Here is a 17,919-nt window from a genome sequence, read left to right on the forward strand (position 1 = left end):
GGGTTTTGGTGGGAAGATTTAACAACAATGTTATGGGAATGTTTTGGTTCTGGATTTTATGGAGTCAGCCAAACATGTTTCTTTCAAAATTTCTCTCTCTACCAACCTATGCTTTGTTTTACACCTACTATGCAGAATTCTCTAATTCACTATTTCTTAATAAGTTTAAGAAGCCTACCTCTGAGTTGAGCACCTCCACACAGAGTGCAATGGCTACCTCAGCTACAAGGGAGGTTGACTTCAATGACTCACTTTAGACATTTACAGAATACAAAAGTTTTTTCTACTTAGTATAATCTAAGGTGGGCTTTTAACCTGAACTTTGTTGTGTTTTGTTTTTCAGTAACTATATAATTTAATTGATATAATATTTTATCATCTTGAACATATTATCCATTTCAGCAACAGTTTTGTCCAAAAGAGAAATATAATTATGCCATAAATATTACCTGTCTAAATACTTGGTGGCTTAGTATGCAATAACGTATGTAATTTGTCAGTTACATTAACCATTAATCCATGAAATTTTGGGTGAACAACTAGATGTCAATAACTTGCTGGCACAATATTTCACTGCATAGTCTTCTGACCATTTCCAAGTATATACGGCAAGTACATTGAACTCCCCTGTTTAAAAACACACTGTCACATGCAAATTGTGTGCAGTTGTCACTGAAAATCACCATCCTAGTTGATAAGGGTCTCAGACAGTGCATAATAACTTAGATAATTTTTCTGATACATTAATCATCACTCTATGAAATTTAGGCCTGAGGCACTTATTATTTGGGACAGTAGTTTCCAGTTAGATAACACATGGAATCCTGTCATTGAAAACTTTGTGCCCTGCATAGCCGGCGTTGCTCTGCAATTTTACTGTGTGAAGACAGTCAATCAATGAGCGAGTTTTCACTGTGTAGGGCACTCACAGCAGCACACAGACATGAAGCAGATGCACATGTGCTCTAGCAATGCATGCAGAATGACAACTGTGTGCACCGAACATGTGCCAATGCAGCTTTATATAGGAAAGCACAGTGTATCTTTCCCAGTATACACATGAAAATGATGTGGCAGCAAGTCATTGACATCCAGCAGTTCACCAAGTATTTCATGGAACAATCTCTACACCGGGAAATTTTTAAATTTCACACATTAATCACTAAATCAAACACTGGGAAATCTAAGACATAATAATGACAATATTATGAAAAGGATAGTTGCTACTCCCCATATATCTGAGATGCTGAATTGCAGATGGGCACTACAAAAAGACTGTCAAACAATGCTTTCGGCCAAACAGATCTTCATCAGAATAGACAACATACACACACATACTCTTGCAAATGCAACTCACGCACACATGACTAGACTCTGGCCACCAATGCAAACATAATTCTTGCACACAGCCACAGTCTCTGGCTGCCATTGCTCTTTGACATAATGCAATATCATATGAAGCTCATTATCTTTTGTACTTCTCATGTTACAGATCAACAGCAAAGAAAAGTCTCACATCCCATAGGTTGAGGGAATCAACAAAAGAGAGAATCACACGCACTGTATCAGCAAAGCGAGATTTAGCTGAAGTCAAACACAATACCAGCAGAGCAACCACAGACAAGTTGCCTGGTAAGTGCAGATCATTTATTTGAATTTTTCAATGCCATACTGCTAGTGGAACTCCAGGCTCTATCACCAAACATAATATGTTCAGACACAAATGTAATAAAACTAACAGTCATTTATTTTACTTTATGTGTATTACCACTGGCAGAATTGTTGGTTGCAACTGATGAATTAACTTAAATTATTCCTGATACAAAAATAATGCCATTGTTGGTACCCTACATTTAAGACCATCATGATATAGTTATGGCAATTCTATCAACTTCCTGAATTGTCCAGCTTGTCAATTAAATTGAAAAGTAATCCCATAAAGCACTTTTACTCTGAGAAAACTAGTTCCCCAAAGTAAGAGAAAATGTGATTCAGGAGATAAGGAAATGATTAAGCTATAACTGATTATATAGCAGGTTATTACAAATATAGCATACACAAAAACTCAGTCATCTACTTAGAAGAGTATATGAGGACCATACGTGTCATAGTGAACATCTTTTAAAACTATACCCTATCACAAAGCCAATTAGTAAATAGACATTCAATAATAAACTGAAAGAACTTCTAATACTAAAGGGATTCATTAGATAATCATGTTCATAAGTTACCCTTTGATGTTGGTCCATATGAGCAGAAAATTTCACCTAAATGAAAGTGAAAATCTGTACTTCATTAACAAGACATCCATGGATCAGATGAACATAACTACTCATAAACTACCTACACTAACATTCATTAGACCTGCAAAGCCTAATCCTAATAAAGCTCAGCATACAATTTTATACAATTTTCAGGTACAAAGAAATGATATATGTAGCTTAAAAAATATTACTATTGTTTCCCAATACATAAACAGCTGTCTTCTAAAACTGAGTAGCAAAGGCATTTACAAGCAACAGTTAAGGAAACTTTCTTGCTCTCTTCCTCCTCATGCAAGAGGAGCCTGTTCTAGCCTTAACTCAAAGTGTCCCTGCCCTATCTCCCCCATCAATTCCTTATCTCTCCTTGAGTAAAACAAGCAGTGTTGTTATATATTTTCATGTTTTTCTAGTGTCTGTAATGGGTGATATATCTCTTGAAAGTCAGTAATGGCCAGCCCATGTGTATTTTTGTAAATTTAACAATTAAGAATGGATTTTTCTTTTTTATACAGTAAATGATTGGCCAGACGTCACGCAGGATTGTCCCATTTGAAAATATGCCATGTGTGATGCCAAATTGTGGATAGATGCAATGTATAGAGCAAGTACAGCAACAATAACTGAGCAGTCTGTTAAAGGCAAATGGTATTAATATGGCAGTGCGTCACAGTTTAACTGAGTTTGAAAATGAAATAATAATATATCCAAGATGCATGGGTCATAGCATATTGGAAATTACACAATAATTCTGATTTCCAAAGTCAACAGTTCTGCAATGGATCTTAAGTATAACAGCAACAATGTTGCCACATGCGTGAACTATCACACAGGATGACAACTAGTGTTTGGTGAATGGACATCACACCACCTCCACAGAGTCATACGGTGCAAATGATACTTTACTGTGAGGCAGATTGCTGCCAACTGATTGTGGAATACCAAGAGCCCATTTCTGCCAGAAATGTGTGAGGACAAATTTTGTGAAACCAAGTGCCAGCCTTAGCCAGGTGACAGAAAACTTAGGACAGCTATGCAAGGACTTTGAGAAGGAAGATCAGGTAATTATAGTTGGGGGAGCAGGAAACAGCCTCGCTAGGAATCCAAGATATAGTATTAGGAGTGACCTGGATAAAATAGGAGCAGAAACTGGGCACATAAATGTGGGGTTTGTGGAGGTCTTTCAGCGCCATGATCCGCCCTGGGTAAACACTGCTGTAAGGCGTTTTAACACTAAGCTGAACGGGATGCTCCAGACACCGACAAAGTCTCAAATGAGTGTTGTTCCAGTTGGTGCTATTGGTAGGTGGGGTTACACTACACATGGCCTGCACCTTAATAGGAAGGAGAAAGATAAGTTAGCCTCTCTATTAGCAGATACTGTACGGGGGTCACAATCACACAAGGGGTGATCCCTGTGGTTATTGGGACCAGGCAGACAGGTTTTTTAGGTTAAAGCCAAATTCCAGACAGACAGCAATCAAGGAAAATAGAAGAAAAGAAACTTCATGCAAAGCAAATAGGGATAAAGCTAAGCTTACTTCACCAAAATATCAGGGGAATAAAAAACAGAGTAGATGAGCTGATAATGTGTTTAGATTATCTCAAAAATAAGAATGAGATTGATATACCTTGTCTGTCTGAGCACCATGTAACTGTGGGGATGGAAAATGTCAGTATAAATGGGTATAATTTAGCATCTTACACTTTTAGATCTGGTATGGATAAAGGAGGAGTTGCCATTTTCATAAAACAAGGGTATAAATGCAGAACTGTTGAAGTAAGCAAATTTTGTGTTGATCAGCACTTTGAGGTTTGTGCATGTGAAATTCAACTAGATAATGTTGTGTTGATATTAGCAACAGTGTACAGGTCTCCACTAGGAGATTGGGAGCTGTTCATAAAAAAGTTTGACTCCCTATTATGCTGTCTGTCAGACAAAAAGAAGAGGTTATTAATCTTTGGTGATTTAAATGTTAACATTCTAAGCAATTCTGATAGGAAAAGTGAACTACAAATGTTGTTAACAACATATAACTTAGAATCAGTAATCAAATTCCCTACACGTATAGCTCAGGGCAGTAGTACTCTAATAGATAATGTATTTGCGCAGCAAGAGGATGTAGAACAAACACATGCTTTCCCTGTCGTAAATGGAGTATCTGACCATGATGCACAACTGATTAACTTACAAAACCTAACAGGGTGTACACTTCAGAAACCATTAAGTAAAAGTGTGAGCGTGCTCACCCCAGTATACATAGATCACTTCAGAGAAAGTTTAGGAAATGTAAACTGGAAAGATGTATATAATGAGACAAATGCCAATAATAAATGCAGCATATTTCTTGATAAATTTACATCTCTTTTTGAACACTGTTTTCCAAAGAAAATTACTAAATGTAAAACAACAAACTTTTCAAAGAAACCATGGATTACTACAGTTATTAAAGTGTCTTCAGAAAGAAAAAGAAAACTGTATGAGACAGCAAGAATTAGTAAAGATCCAGAAGTAGTTTTACACTGTAAAAATTACTGTAACATACTGAGAAAAGTTGTAAGGAAATCAAGAAATATGTATGTCAGAGAAGAAATTAACAACTCCAGCAATAAAATCAAATCAATATGGAATGTTGTTATAAGGGAGACAGGAAAAGTAACCACTGGGGTAGGTAGTATTAATGTTAAAGAGAGCCGGCCGGAGTGGCCATGCGGTTCTAGGCGCTACAGTCTGGAGCCGAGCGACCGCTACGGTCGCAGGTACAAATCCTGCCTCGGGCATGGATGTGTGTGATGTCCTTAGGTTAGTTAGGTTTAATTATTTCTAAGTTCTAGGTGACTGATGACCTCAGAAGTTAAGTCGCATAGTGCTCAGAGCCATTTGAACCATTTGTTAAAGAGAATGAGACCATCTTAACCAACAGTACACAGGTAGCCAATGTATTTAACAATCACTTCTTAAGTGCAGGAGAAAAAATTGGTGAGAATAGTTCAAAAGAAAAAGCCAGGCAGTACATGGAAGAGTCAGTTTTGAAAAATTTTTGTCAGATTAAGTTTCATCTAACAACCTCTTCTGAAATAAGAAAAATTATTAAATCTTTGAAAAATAAATGTTCTGTTGGAGTAGATGACGTCTCTAACAAGTTATTAAAACAATGTGGAGCAATTACAGCTGATGTTTTGAGTCACATATGTAATGCATCACTGACTCAGTGTATTTTTCCAGACAGGTTAAAATATGCCATTGTCAGCCTCTCTACAAAAAGAGGGAAACCATAGTTGTCAATAATTACCAGCCAGTATCCTTGTTTACAGCATTTTCAAAAAATCTTTGAGAGAGTAATGTACTCAAGAGTGGGTAGCCATCTCAACAGTAATAGGATACTTAGTAAATCACAGTGCAGATTTCAGAATTGCTGTTCCACTGAGACAGCAATATGCAATTTCACTGTCCACATAACAGAGTCTTTAAATAGTAAGAAGTCACCAGTAGGAATATTCTGTGACTTATCCAAAGCATTTGAGGGTATGAACCATGACATTATGTTAGAAAAATTACAATTCTATGGTAGAAATGGAACAGCATATGAGTGATTTAAGTCACATCTACAGAACAGGAAGCAAAAAATCTCTTTATATGCTTCAAGTGATTCAAAGGAGTTCGTCACTTCATGTAACTGGGGTGAAATTACATTAGGTGTTCCACAAGTTTCGATCATGGGTCCCCTCCTGTTCTTGATATATGTGAATAACCTCCCTTCTTATGTGAAATAAGATGGTGAACTGACATTGTTTGCTGATGATACAAGCATAATTATTAATCCAGTATAAGGAAGTCCGATAGAAAATTATACAAATAAGGTCTTTGGAAAAGTTATTAATTGGTTTTCTGCGAATGGGCTTGCTCTGAACTTTGAAAAAACACAGTACATCCAATTTTCTGCTGCAAAAAGTATAATTCCTTCAATAAACATAACACATCAAAAGAAGTCAGTAGCCATGGTAGAGCATACTAAGTTTTTGGGTGTACATAGATGAGAATCTTAATTGGAAAATCCATAGTTTGGATCTCCTAAAGCGACTAGGTTCAGCAACTTTTGCAATCAGAATAATTGCCAATTTTGAGGATGTAGAAATTAGTAAGCTAACATACTTTGCATACTTCCACTCTCTGATGTCATACGGAATAATATTCTGGGGCAACTCAACACTTAGGCAAAAGGTATTCACTGTTCAAAAGAAAGTAGTTAGAATAATGTGTGAGGTTCATAGTCGCACATGTTGTAGGCATCTGTTTAAAAGGATAGGAATTCTTACAACTGCTTCACAGTACATTTACTCAGTAATGAAATTTTTTCTCATCATCATGGACCAGTTTAAAATCAACAGCGACATTCATGATTACAATACCGGAAAAAAGAAAGACCTACACTATCCTTTACTTAACCTATCTTTGGCACAGAAATGGGTAAAATATGCTGCTATAAAACTTTTTGATAAATTACCAGATGAAATAAAATGTCTGACAGACAGCAGTAATAGTTTCAAAAACAAATTGAAATCATACCTCCTTGACAACTCCTTCTATACCTTAGATGAATTCTTGAATATGTGTAAATAAATCTGGAGATATGATATATCCATTTTGTGCCATTTAAAGGAATGAAATATTTAGATATAACACTATAATGTAAACAGAAAAAGAAACTTGTTTCCTGTGTGCATTTCTTTTGCATTTGACATGTTCCACATAATATCGGTTTTCCGTGCTATTGATCAATGGAACACGTAAGTAACTAACCCTTCATAGGCTGTAGTAACCAACTGATTTGTGTTCCCTTGCTGTCACCACAACACAGAGCTCAGTGACTGGCATGGGTCTGCAAACATTATCATTAGACCATGGTAAAATGGCAGCATGCATCAAGGCCCAATGAATGACAGTTTCTGTTGTATCAAGCTGATGGGCACTTAAGAGAGTGTCTCATAAATCTATGGATCCCACATGGATCAACATGGTTGTGTCAGGGAAGGAGGGGGCTCAGTTACAACCTGTATAGTGTTCAAATGATGGCAGCAGGGCACCATTGTCCAGCTGTGGGGGCCAATGGCAGGTGCATGTAATGTGGACATTCTTACATCAGAAAGCATCAATGTAGGTACCACACTTCAACATGACAATGTAACATTTCACTTCTCTTTGGTTACATGTAGGTGGCTTGATGAACACTCCAGAGCATTTGTGACCATGGTTTGATCTGCCAGATTACCTGATCTTAACCAAATCAAACACTTCTGTCAGATGCTTGATGAACCCAACACAATACACAAAAGCAATTACGGGTAGCACTGAAAGACTGATGGATCAATGTCTCTTCAAAACAATTCCAGCATCTCATAAAGTCTATTCCTTGTTGTGTTACTGCACATTTGAGTGCCTGTGGAGGAATGACTCACTATTAACATAATAACCACTACTTTCCATGACTATTGACGACTCAGTGTATATTAAGTTGTGATATTTGCTAAATGTTTACAGTAAAGCAGAACTATCATTTATCTAAAAAGAGTGAAAAAGTTATCTAAAAAAAGTAGCTGATCTATGCAATCGTAGATTATCCTGGATTATGAAACTAATGTATAGTTCTTGACACTATTTACATATAGCGTCAATAAATAATCAGACTGCCTGTTCCTTAAATTGTGTGATGCACGAAATTCATTAAATGGTTTCATTTTATTTTTAATAAGCCATTCTATACTACCTATCACTTTTTAGCATATTTCATCTGTATTGTTTGTTCAGCCATCATATTTTTAAGAGTTTTGTTCTTAAGTATCCAAGCACTTACTGAATATAGTAAAATTGATAAACATTGCAAATACCTATTTACTATCTTTTAAAATTTTATTAGTCCTTCATAAACTGCACGAAACAGAAAAAGAATTTCTCATAGAATTTAGGTAATGAAACAGGAATATATCATTTAAAAGAAAAGTGTACATACTGTACTTTTCGACAGTAAAGCATTAATAAGCTTGAATGTCTATTGCTTTATTGAAAATTATGGAAAAATACAGTTTTTGAAAATAAAATCATTGAAGTTCAATATCTTGTGAAAAGACTGTAGGCACTAATGCTGTTATAATATTTCTTCATGTTTCTTTAGTTTGATTTTTGTGCTTAGGTGTTAACTGCAACTCAATGATTATGAGTTCAAAAAATATAAATGCTACAAGCGCTTTCATTATGCAAGCAGCGCAGATGTAAACATGTCAAAACTTAATTTTCTTTAATAGGAAGCAGTCATGGTCTACTGCCATCAAGCAGCAAGAATAAAAATGAACGCTGCATTTCTGAACGTCGGACAGTGGTAGCTGTGATGCCACTGAGGCCATCTCCCTCCAGCAACGTGTATGTACCAGCGAAGCATCACTGTCCCTGCATCTGCTCGTGATATTTCCCACACGTGTGTTAGATAGATAGATCATTGTTATATTGCTATTTCATTTCTGAACTCGCTCCTAATCATATGCAAGTATTTTAGAGTAGCAGTAGAGCAAATTACATTGAACTAAAATATTTTATTGAATTCACAAATTATGTACAAAGCTTCAGACTTTATCCTAACTTACATTTTCTACATGCTTTTCAGTGCAAAAAAGATGAAAATGAGTTTCAGTAATTCATTATCTTCAAGACTTGCCTAACAATTCAAATGAAATTGAAATACTTCTACCTTGAGACACAAAATTAATAGACAAGTGCTGTAAATTTTCCAACTTAGATGAAAATATATTGCTAATTAATGGTTACTGCAACACATCATCACACATGTCATCCTGCATAATGTGCAGAGATACAGGGTCTTCACCAATTCGCATCACAAACTTCTAGGACTGTTTCTATTCTATTCAGATGTGTAATGTGTTCATGTCTGCTGAGGGGAAGAGAAAAGTCTCAGCGTTGCCTGTCTTGGTATGCAGTAGGTTGGGCAGGATGACATGTACTACTTCTTGTTGGGATGTATGCAAAATTTTAATTTATGAGACTCCTGTAGAGATAGAGAAAGATCTGCTGGCCCAAGTTCTGTCCACTGCTCTAGAAATGGAAGAGACACACGTTGGGATGGAGAATGTGTACCAGAACTTGCTTTGTAGGTACAATGTCTATAACAATGTTAGTGGTTTCCACATCGAGCTACTCATGTAATGCGTCAGTACTGTTCTGTATGTACAGTATGCTGGGTTCTTTTTTGTTTTGGAGTAATGTAAACATGTAATGTTTAAATGTTAATACAAAAAATGTGATTAAGTGATAAATGGATATTTTGTTATGTTTCCTTTCAAATTGTTGCCTAATAATCATACTGTGTCACGTCTATTTCAATTCCTCAAGCAGAACGGGATGAGTTAAACAACTGTAATGAAACTATTGTAGAATGGAAATGGTGCATTTCCAGACAGGGGTTCCTTTTCAAAATATTATGTTCTCACTCCCCTCCACAAGTCCTAGAAGTTTGTAATGGGAATTTCCAAACACCTTGTATATATTATTGTGTGACAAAATCATTAAATTTTTAAAGCTCATATCAAAATACAGCTTAAAATTCTGTTGAAGATGTAGGTCTACATTTATCTGCTAATTTCTGTCTCACTCTTTTCTCTTTCAGAATAGTACTGAACAAAATAGCCATGTATAACAAACATTTGGGATAGGTTTCAGTATCCCATTTCCATTTGCTTGTTAGTCAGTGAGGCAATCACAAGTGGTTATTAATTTTCATCTATGTCTATTCAGATTTACAGCACATGCTTTACCTTCTCTTCTGAGTTTTAAATATTCATTATTGCTATTATCAGTAGTCCTGCTTTTCTGGAATATATTGTGTCTTGGGCAGAAGTATCTTGTAACTCTGTTATTTATGTGCATGTTTTGTTATTGAAAACTTTTATATCAATTGTGCATGCACATGTTACTACAACATTTTTTTTTACAATTGTCTATCAAAGTTTCTTTGCTGAAAGCTGGCACATAACAATGATCTATACTATATAATACATTTGTTGTAGTTCAATAGCTTTTTTCCTGTAGTTAGAGTTACAAGTAGTTAGTTTTGAGACACTAACCTGGCAAGAGACATGCATGAGGACAGACTGAAAAGTTTCTACCCTGTTAATAATATGAAAAAGTACTTGATTAACTGCACAAATTTTTCCAACAAAAGTAGTAAATGAAACACTCTTAAATTTGCTTTTGGTCTTTCAGTTAGTTTCTCTGTATAAACACCTCAAAATAAGGTCAAATCGATGGGTTAAATGTCAAAACTCCAAGAGTAATTGTTTAACTGTATGGACAAATTATTCTCCTTTTACAGCCAAGAAAACAAAGGTGCCAAGTTTAGATGAGGTTTACGAAACAATTTTGACAAAAATAATCTGCACAATGTGGTAGAGATAGGAGCATTCAGTGAAATGTAATGAACACTAGCACATAATTTTGTTATTTTGAAGCAAGCTTAAGTGTATCATATTCTGGAAATAAAAGTACTGTGGAAACAAAATAAATGTCCCAATGGAGGAAAGCTAAATACAAACACGGGGGAAAAATTAGAATCAGTAAGAAATATGATGGCTATGTTCATTTCGACTGTTAGATAAGAAATACAACTCTACATGAGAAAGTTTCACCCACTTATATTACAGTGGATAAAAAAGTGAAAAACGCAAATTTAACATTTGGATTTCATAAGGCCACACTGATCACCAATTCTGGACTCACAAGAGTAGTGTAGTACAAACTGCTCCCCGTATTTCATACGATGTTACTTATTACTTATCCAAATTGAAAACAGAGTGAATGTCTGGGAATACATTTGTAATAGGGCACTGATAATTTCTGTTAGCATTCTGTTTTGATATATTTAAACAGCTATGCAAGTGTTGTGGGTTCAGATTTGTAAATATGTCTGAGCAAAAATTAGTGTTCAATTCAGATAGGTCTGAAGTTTTTCAGTTTGTCCTCATATTAAGTAACTGTGTATACAATTTCTCATTTTGAAAGTATTTTTATTCTGTCATTTATTTCTTTACCTTATTGATTAACTGATGGTTTGAATAATTTCACATATCTGATCTGCTGCGTGTGTGAGTGTTTACAGAACCACATTTTTTCGTGTGTTTGAAGGCTAGTAATACACTGATGCTGTTTAATTTGATGAAAATGATATGTGATGTATTTGCTTCTATCCACACGCTGTTGTAGCTTTCAAGCTAATTCATTTCCTGTTATTTTTAGTACGCTTCCAGTCACTTTGGAAGTTACAATAAATTTTGCCTACTTCAGTTAAAACATTTCAGTCTTTCTGCACGTTAAAAGATAACCATTGAATATTTATTTCAGTCACTATTTATGAGATTGTAGTGAATCTTAAAACAGTCTTCTCAAGTCTTTGATTGTTTCTATAATTTTAAAGACATACTCCACACCCCTCCTTTTAGCAAAGACTGTGCAGACCAACTTGCAACAGAATAATTGCACTTTTGTTTTATAGATTTATTTGCCATTAAATATTAATACCAAGTAGATATACTCTAATGTAGTCACTGCTACATTTCCAAAATTAGATTATTTTCCAGTAGTATCCAATTATCTTGAACTTGAAGGTCACAATTCAGCAGCTTGCTGTTGTTAACACCTTGATAATAACATATACCAGTAGCAATAAGAATTTATTCACAGTCACCTTCAAGTGTGAATTAAAGTTCTCTTAGTAGGTTATTTAAGGTACCAGACCTAGTATCCAGTCATATTCAAGGTCATTATCACATATTTGTGTAAGAGCACTTGATTCTAGGATAAAATCAAAAAATAAAAAGTACAGGATGGAATAACAATATGGAAAGGATAGATCGGTAGTCAGCAGATGGAGAAGGTGCTGAGTTGCAGATAGTCACAATAAAAAGAATACTAGAATATTTAAGCTTTTGGATAGCCCTTCCTCAGAAGCAGAACTCTCACACATTCACATGACAACTTACACACATATGGCTACTGCCTATGGGCTCTAAGACTGCTGGTGAAATTGCATCAGTGAAAAAGGCTTGCTGTAGGCCTTGAGCTGCACAGAATATTATGATAACAATACAAAGTCAGTAACAGACAATAAGGAGGGATACTGCTTTGAGTGAGTGAGTGAATGAGTTTCTCAGTACCAGAACTACATACTGGTTATAAATCTGTACAGAAGATACTTTTAAGTAATAAAATTTTGTTTTTTAAACTGTACATAAAAACTGTCTTCTTCACATCATTTTGTATAATTTCCTAAAACTATACTAACAGATCCTTCTCTCTGTTTTGCAGGAAAAAGATAAAAACTACTTCTAGTCGCACAGAAGGAACTCAAGTCAAACCAGTGAAATGATGGGTTGAAGGAAGTCTCATCAGAACATACTCAAAGATCTCTGTAAATTTGTGAAAGTGCAAAGACTTCATGGACAAGACATTTGATAAATAATGTTACAGTTCTGAAGGTTTATAATATTCAGATTAGATTTTTGTACCCTGGTCAGTGTAGTAGCTGATGAATTCTTATGATGTTTTGCATAGATATGTGATTAAGTGTTATCACTTCCTTTTCCAGAAAACCAAAAAAGACAAAAAAAGTGAACTGGGTTCTTTTGTAGGGTACTTATTTTATGCCTTGCTACAATGTTTCATTCACTGATGAAAGAGTTCCTATTAATGAACATTTATGGGCTTTCAAACTATTACAAAATTAAGATAAGTTATGATTAACTGATGAAAGCTCCACTGTTGTTTGTGTAACATGCTAATTCCCATTCCTTGTACGTCTAGCTCCAGCAAAGCTTGACAGGCATTGTCATTTTCCATGATAGTTTATTACTGTGCTATGTAGCTCTTTGTGCAAAATAGAGTTATTTGTTAGCTGTTCCTCCATACACCTGCACTTTATTTTATTCTTAACCATTTGTTCTAACATATTATTCTCATTATTATTTATCTTGCAGACAGTGTCTTCAGACAAGGTTTCAAGAAATTTCTACTAACATCTACTCAAGTATAGTGGTTAAATAGTAAATAATGAAATAATGACAATACCTGATGAGTTTTCAATAAACTCACAAGACAATATGAAATTGTAAGAAAGCAATTATGTAAATACAGTGACATAAATAATTAAAAAAATACTGAAATGATTTGGTTGCATTTCATATGAACACAACCAACAATGTTTGTAGAAAATGCAACAAAAACAAATTTAGGAACTTTATCATTGCTTTAGTAATGGAATGGATATTTGACAATATTAGTAACTGTTATTCACATTAACAGATCTCATATTTTTACAGTTTTCTACCATATGTATGTTCATCTACAAGGATACTTGTGTTATATCATAGATATCAATAAGTTATTTTATTGAATTTTATATCATATCTATTTTGATGGCAGACTTTTAATCCCAGGGCTTCTTCTATGCCTCACTGCATTTTGTTCATGTGTTGGAATTAACAGTGTATATTACTATAATTAACAAAACAGTTTTCACTCTCTGCAACTTAATTAAGACAGGTATAATCTTGCTAAGCACACAAATTCCCACAAATTGTCAGGATCAGTCAACTAGTGCATATGTTGCTCACAATACAGTTTTGCTGGAGCTTGGCCTAGCTACATTGTGTCCTGAATTCAGTTATAAACATCTGTACAATTTAAAGGAATTTAGAAAATGTAGAATTTAGTTGTCAACATTGTTATTAATCATTTATGTTTGTGCATCTTTATATGAATTCATATAAATAATTTATCTTACTTAAAATGTGTTTTTTTTCTAATGTTCCCAACTACAGTTAACATAGACACAAAATGTGTTGTTTTTTAAATACTACTTTGTTGTTGCCCTATAGCAGATCAAGGAAATTCTCCTCCAGTGTTCAACACACTAAAGATATGGTGCTCATAACAGCAGTTCACATAAAACTCCAGACACATATGCAAACAAATAATTATCCCGCACATTTGTAGTGGCTTGCACTTCCATTTTTGGTAGAATTTATCTACAGTTTCATTTCTGAATCTGGAGAAATCATGTTGCCTTGTTTTTGTCATCATAAAAAACACTTATCCAATGGCCTTGCAGCAGTGGTAACTCTGGTTCCCATCAGGAGTAGCTGTGAAAGGGAGAGAAGTAAAAAAAAGCTGTGGGTGCATTGGTAGAGTGCTGTATAGTGCTGGAATGGGAACAGGGAAAGGGCTAGATGGGTAAGGACAATGACTCACAAAGGTTGAGGCCAGGAGGGTTACAGGGAACATAGGATATATTGCAGGGAGAGTTCCCACTTGCACAGTCCAGAAAAGCTGGCTTTGGCAGGAAAGATCCAGATGGCACAGGCTGTAAAGCAGTCATTGAAATGAAGAATGTCGTGATGGGTGGCATGCCCTGCAACAGGGTGGCCCACTTGTTTCTTGACCACAGTTAAGTAGGAGGATGACAGATGTGACTATACTAGGTGCAGTTAGTACATGCAAACTGGAATAGAGAGGAGAAGAACCGGGGGGTGTGGAGGGGTTGGTAGGATGAGATACAAGTTTTCTTGGTACAGGAAGGTATGGGAAATAACACACAAAAATATGCAAGAGTGATACATGAAGACTGATCAATTTGCAGTTATAGGGTAAAGATATTAGGAGTAATGTTGGAAGAAAACAGCACTGGGTTACGTGATGGAAGAAAAGCTGTCATACAAAATCAAAAAATGGAAAATCCAGGATTGAATGTAACAATATTATGGAAAGGACAGTTGCTACTCACCAAGTAGCACAGATGCTGAGTCGCAGATGGGCACAACGAAAAGACTGTCAGAAAGGTAGCATTCAGCAAACAAGGTTTTCGTCGGGAATAGACATTGTATACATACACACACACACACACAAACACACACACACACACACATTACCATAGTCTCTGATTGCTGAGACCAAACTGCAAGCAGCAGTAGTGCATGACAGGAGAGGCAACCAGCTGTTAGAAGTAAGGAAGAGGATGGAGCAGGGAAGGGGAGGAATAGCAGTAGTGGGGGTTGGGAATGGTAAACTGCTACTGCTGCTTGTGGGAGCATGCACGGGGATGACATGGAGAGACAATAGCTCAGCTAGGAACATTCAGGAGGTTGTACAGATGGCAGAGGGCAAGGACAGAGTAGCGGAAAAGGAGAGAAGTAAAAAGACTGTGGGTGTGTTGGTGGAATAGAGGACTTTGTAGTGTTGGAAGGGGAACAGGATAGGGGTTAGTAGGGTAAGGACTCCCATCAGGCGCTACTGCTTCCAGCCCATGTCTGTGCCATACATTCGTTTATATACCTGCCCTTCAAAGGAGAAATAATTGTGGGCTAACATAAAGTTAGTAAGGTATATGAGGAATGAGGTACTGGGTTTGGTTTTTGAAGGACATTGTTCAATAGCAATAAGACAATGGGCATAAACAAAGATGCGGCACAGCCATAGGCTGCCAAACTTCTTGTGTGACATCTAGAAGAGACCTTCCTAGCCTCCCAAAACACCAAACCCCTAGTCTAGTTCAGGTCCATTGATATCTTCATGATCTGCACTTAGAGCTAAAAAGCCCTCTCTTCATTCCTTCACAACTTCAAAACCACATACCCCATCCACTTCACATGGTCCTCCTCTACCCTATGTCCCACCTTCCTAGATGTCGACTTCCTCCTTCTGGTGGCTCCACCTGCTCTGTCCACATGAAGCCCATCAACCACCAACAATACCTCCATTTTGACAGCTGTCATCCCATTCACACTAAAAAAATCCATCCCATAAAGTCTGGCCACCTGGGGACAGTGCAATTGCAGTGACAAGAACTCCCTTGCTGAGTATGCTCAGCATCTCACCAAGGCCTTCACAGATAGGCACTATCCCCCCAGACCTAGTCTACAAACAGATCTCCCATGCCATTTCCCCTCACAACCCCAATCCTCCCACCACCCCAAGAACTGGCTGCAAAGGAGTGTCCCCCTCGTCACCCAGTATCATCCCGGACTGGAACTACCAAACCACACCCTCCACCATGACTTTGATTGCCTATCATCATGCTCTGAAATGAGGGACATCCTACTAGAGACATTCCCAACTCCTCCTAAAGTGGTGTTCTGTTGCACACCCAAACTCCTCAGCATCCTAGTCCATTCCTCTGCAACTTCCAATCCCAACCCCCTGCCACAAGGTTCATATCCCTGTGGAAGACGCTGGGTGCAAGACATGCTCAGTCCATCCACCGAACACTTCCTATTCCAGTCCTGTCACAGATTTATCCTCCATATCAAGGGCCACGCTACCTGTGAAAGCAGCCATGTCATTTACCAGTTCTGATGTAATCATTGCACAGCTTTCAATAGTGGCATGACTACCAACTAACAAACTGTCCACCTGGATGAATGGCCACTGCCAAACTGTGGCCAAGAGCAAGGTAGACCACCCCATGGCACAACATGCAGCTGAATATCACACACTTGATTTCAATGGCTGCTTCATTACCTGTGCCATATGGATCCTTCCCTCCATGACCACCTTTTCCAAACTGTGCAGATGAGAGTTATCCATACAGCACTCTCTCTGCTCCCATAATTATCCCAGCCTCAACCTATGGTAACATACTGTCCCCATACCCTCCAACCAACAATTTCAAGCCCCTCAGTCCTATCATCTTCTCCCCAATCTCATCTTCCATCCTGTTTATTTTGCCGCCATCTGCCAATGCACCCCCCCATCTTCCTCGCCGTTTATGCTCCTTTTTTCCCCACCTCCCAGCCCCACAATCTCCTGATGATGTGCCTGTTGAAATTCTAGTCCCTGCACACTCTACCAGACAGCATTCATCTCTCTCTCCACCTGTACAATGCTATCCCTTCCCTGCCCCCTCCAGATTGCTGCTTACATCCATGTGACAATTGCATTCCAGCCCATGATATTTGAGTTGGCAGTCATGTAAGCGTGAGGTGTGCTTGCTTGTGTGTATGAATGGTGTGTGTTTCTCTTTTGCTGATGAAGGCTGTGGCCAGAAACTTTATGTAAGTGTCTTTTCATTGTGCCTATCTGCAACTTAACACATCTCCTTATAGTAAGCAGCAATCTTATCTTTTCCTGTGTTTTTGATATTCCTACCTAGAGTTTCCATTGTTTAACTTGTCTGTAGGATACGCGAGATCAGCAGAAGTTGTCACATGCCTTGCTGTCTAGGGCAGGGAGCAAAACTACAGTTTTGTTTGCATCTTCAGTGAGATTTTTATTTGACGCAAGAGTCATAAAGTGTTTGTTTAAGGTGTTTGGTTGAAATGGAATGTTGTGGTGCTTTTTTCAGAGCTCATCTCTATTTGAATAACTTTCCATTCTGCTTTAAATTTATTTGTCATTGGCTTTGCTCTTGGCTCTCCAATTTCTGATCTATACACCTTTCTCACTGTTGTGTAAGTTTTCTTCTCAGCTTGACTCTGTTGAAATCTGTCATAATGCACCATAATTTCCTCCCCAAGTTTGCTCAGATGTGGTGTGTACCAGTTTCTCAGTAACAAATCAGAACAAACAAATAGGCCTACCAATAAAGAGCTTACAGTCCATGAAATG

The 17,919-nt window shown here is 37.0% G+C and overlaps 1 protein-coding gene across 1 annotated transcript in view; it reads left to right on the plus strand.

Moving 5' to 3' along the window:
* Nucleotides 1-14,066, plus strand: part of LOC126175785 (uncharacterized) — a 635,812-nt gene extending 621,746 nt beyond the window's left edge. Inside the window, exons 8-10 of the mRNA XM_049922802.1 lie at nucleotides 1,493-1,632; nucleotides 8,562-8,676; nucleotides 12,628-14,066. Of these exons, the coding sequence (XP_049778759.1) occupies nucleotides 1,493-1,632; nucleotides 8,562-8,676; nucleotides 12,628-12,688 (316 nt within the window). The 3' untranslated portion in view covers nucleotides 12,689-14,066. The remainder of the gene's footprint in view (nucleotides 1-1,492; nucleotides 1,633-8,561; nucleotides 8,677-12,627) is intronic.
* Nucleotides 14,067-17,919: the final 3,853 nt, after the last annotated feature.

This window comes from Schistocerca cancellata, chromosome 1 (assembly GCF_023864275.1).
Source record: "Schistocerca cancellata isolate TAMUIC-IGC-003103 chromosome 1, iqSchCanc2.1, whole genome shotgun sequence".
Classification (NCBI taxonomy): domain Eukaryota; kingdom Metazoa; phylum Arthropoda; class Insecta; order Orthoptera; family Acrididae; genus Schistocerca; species Schistocerca cancellata.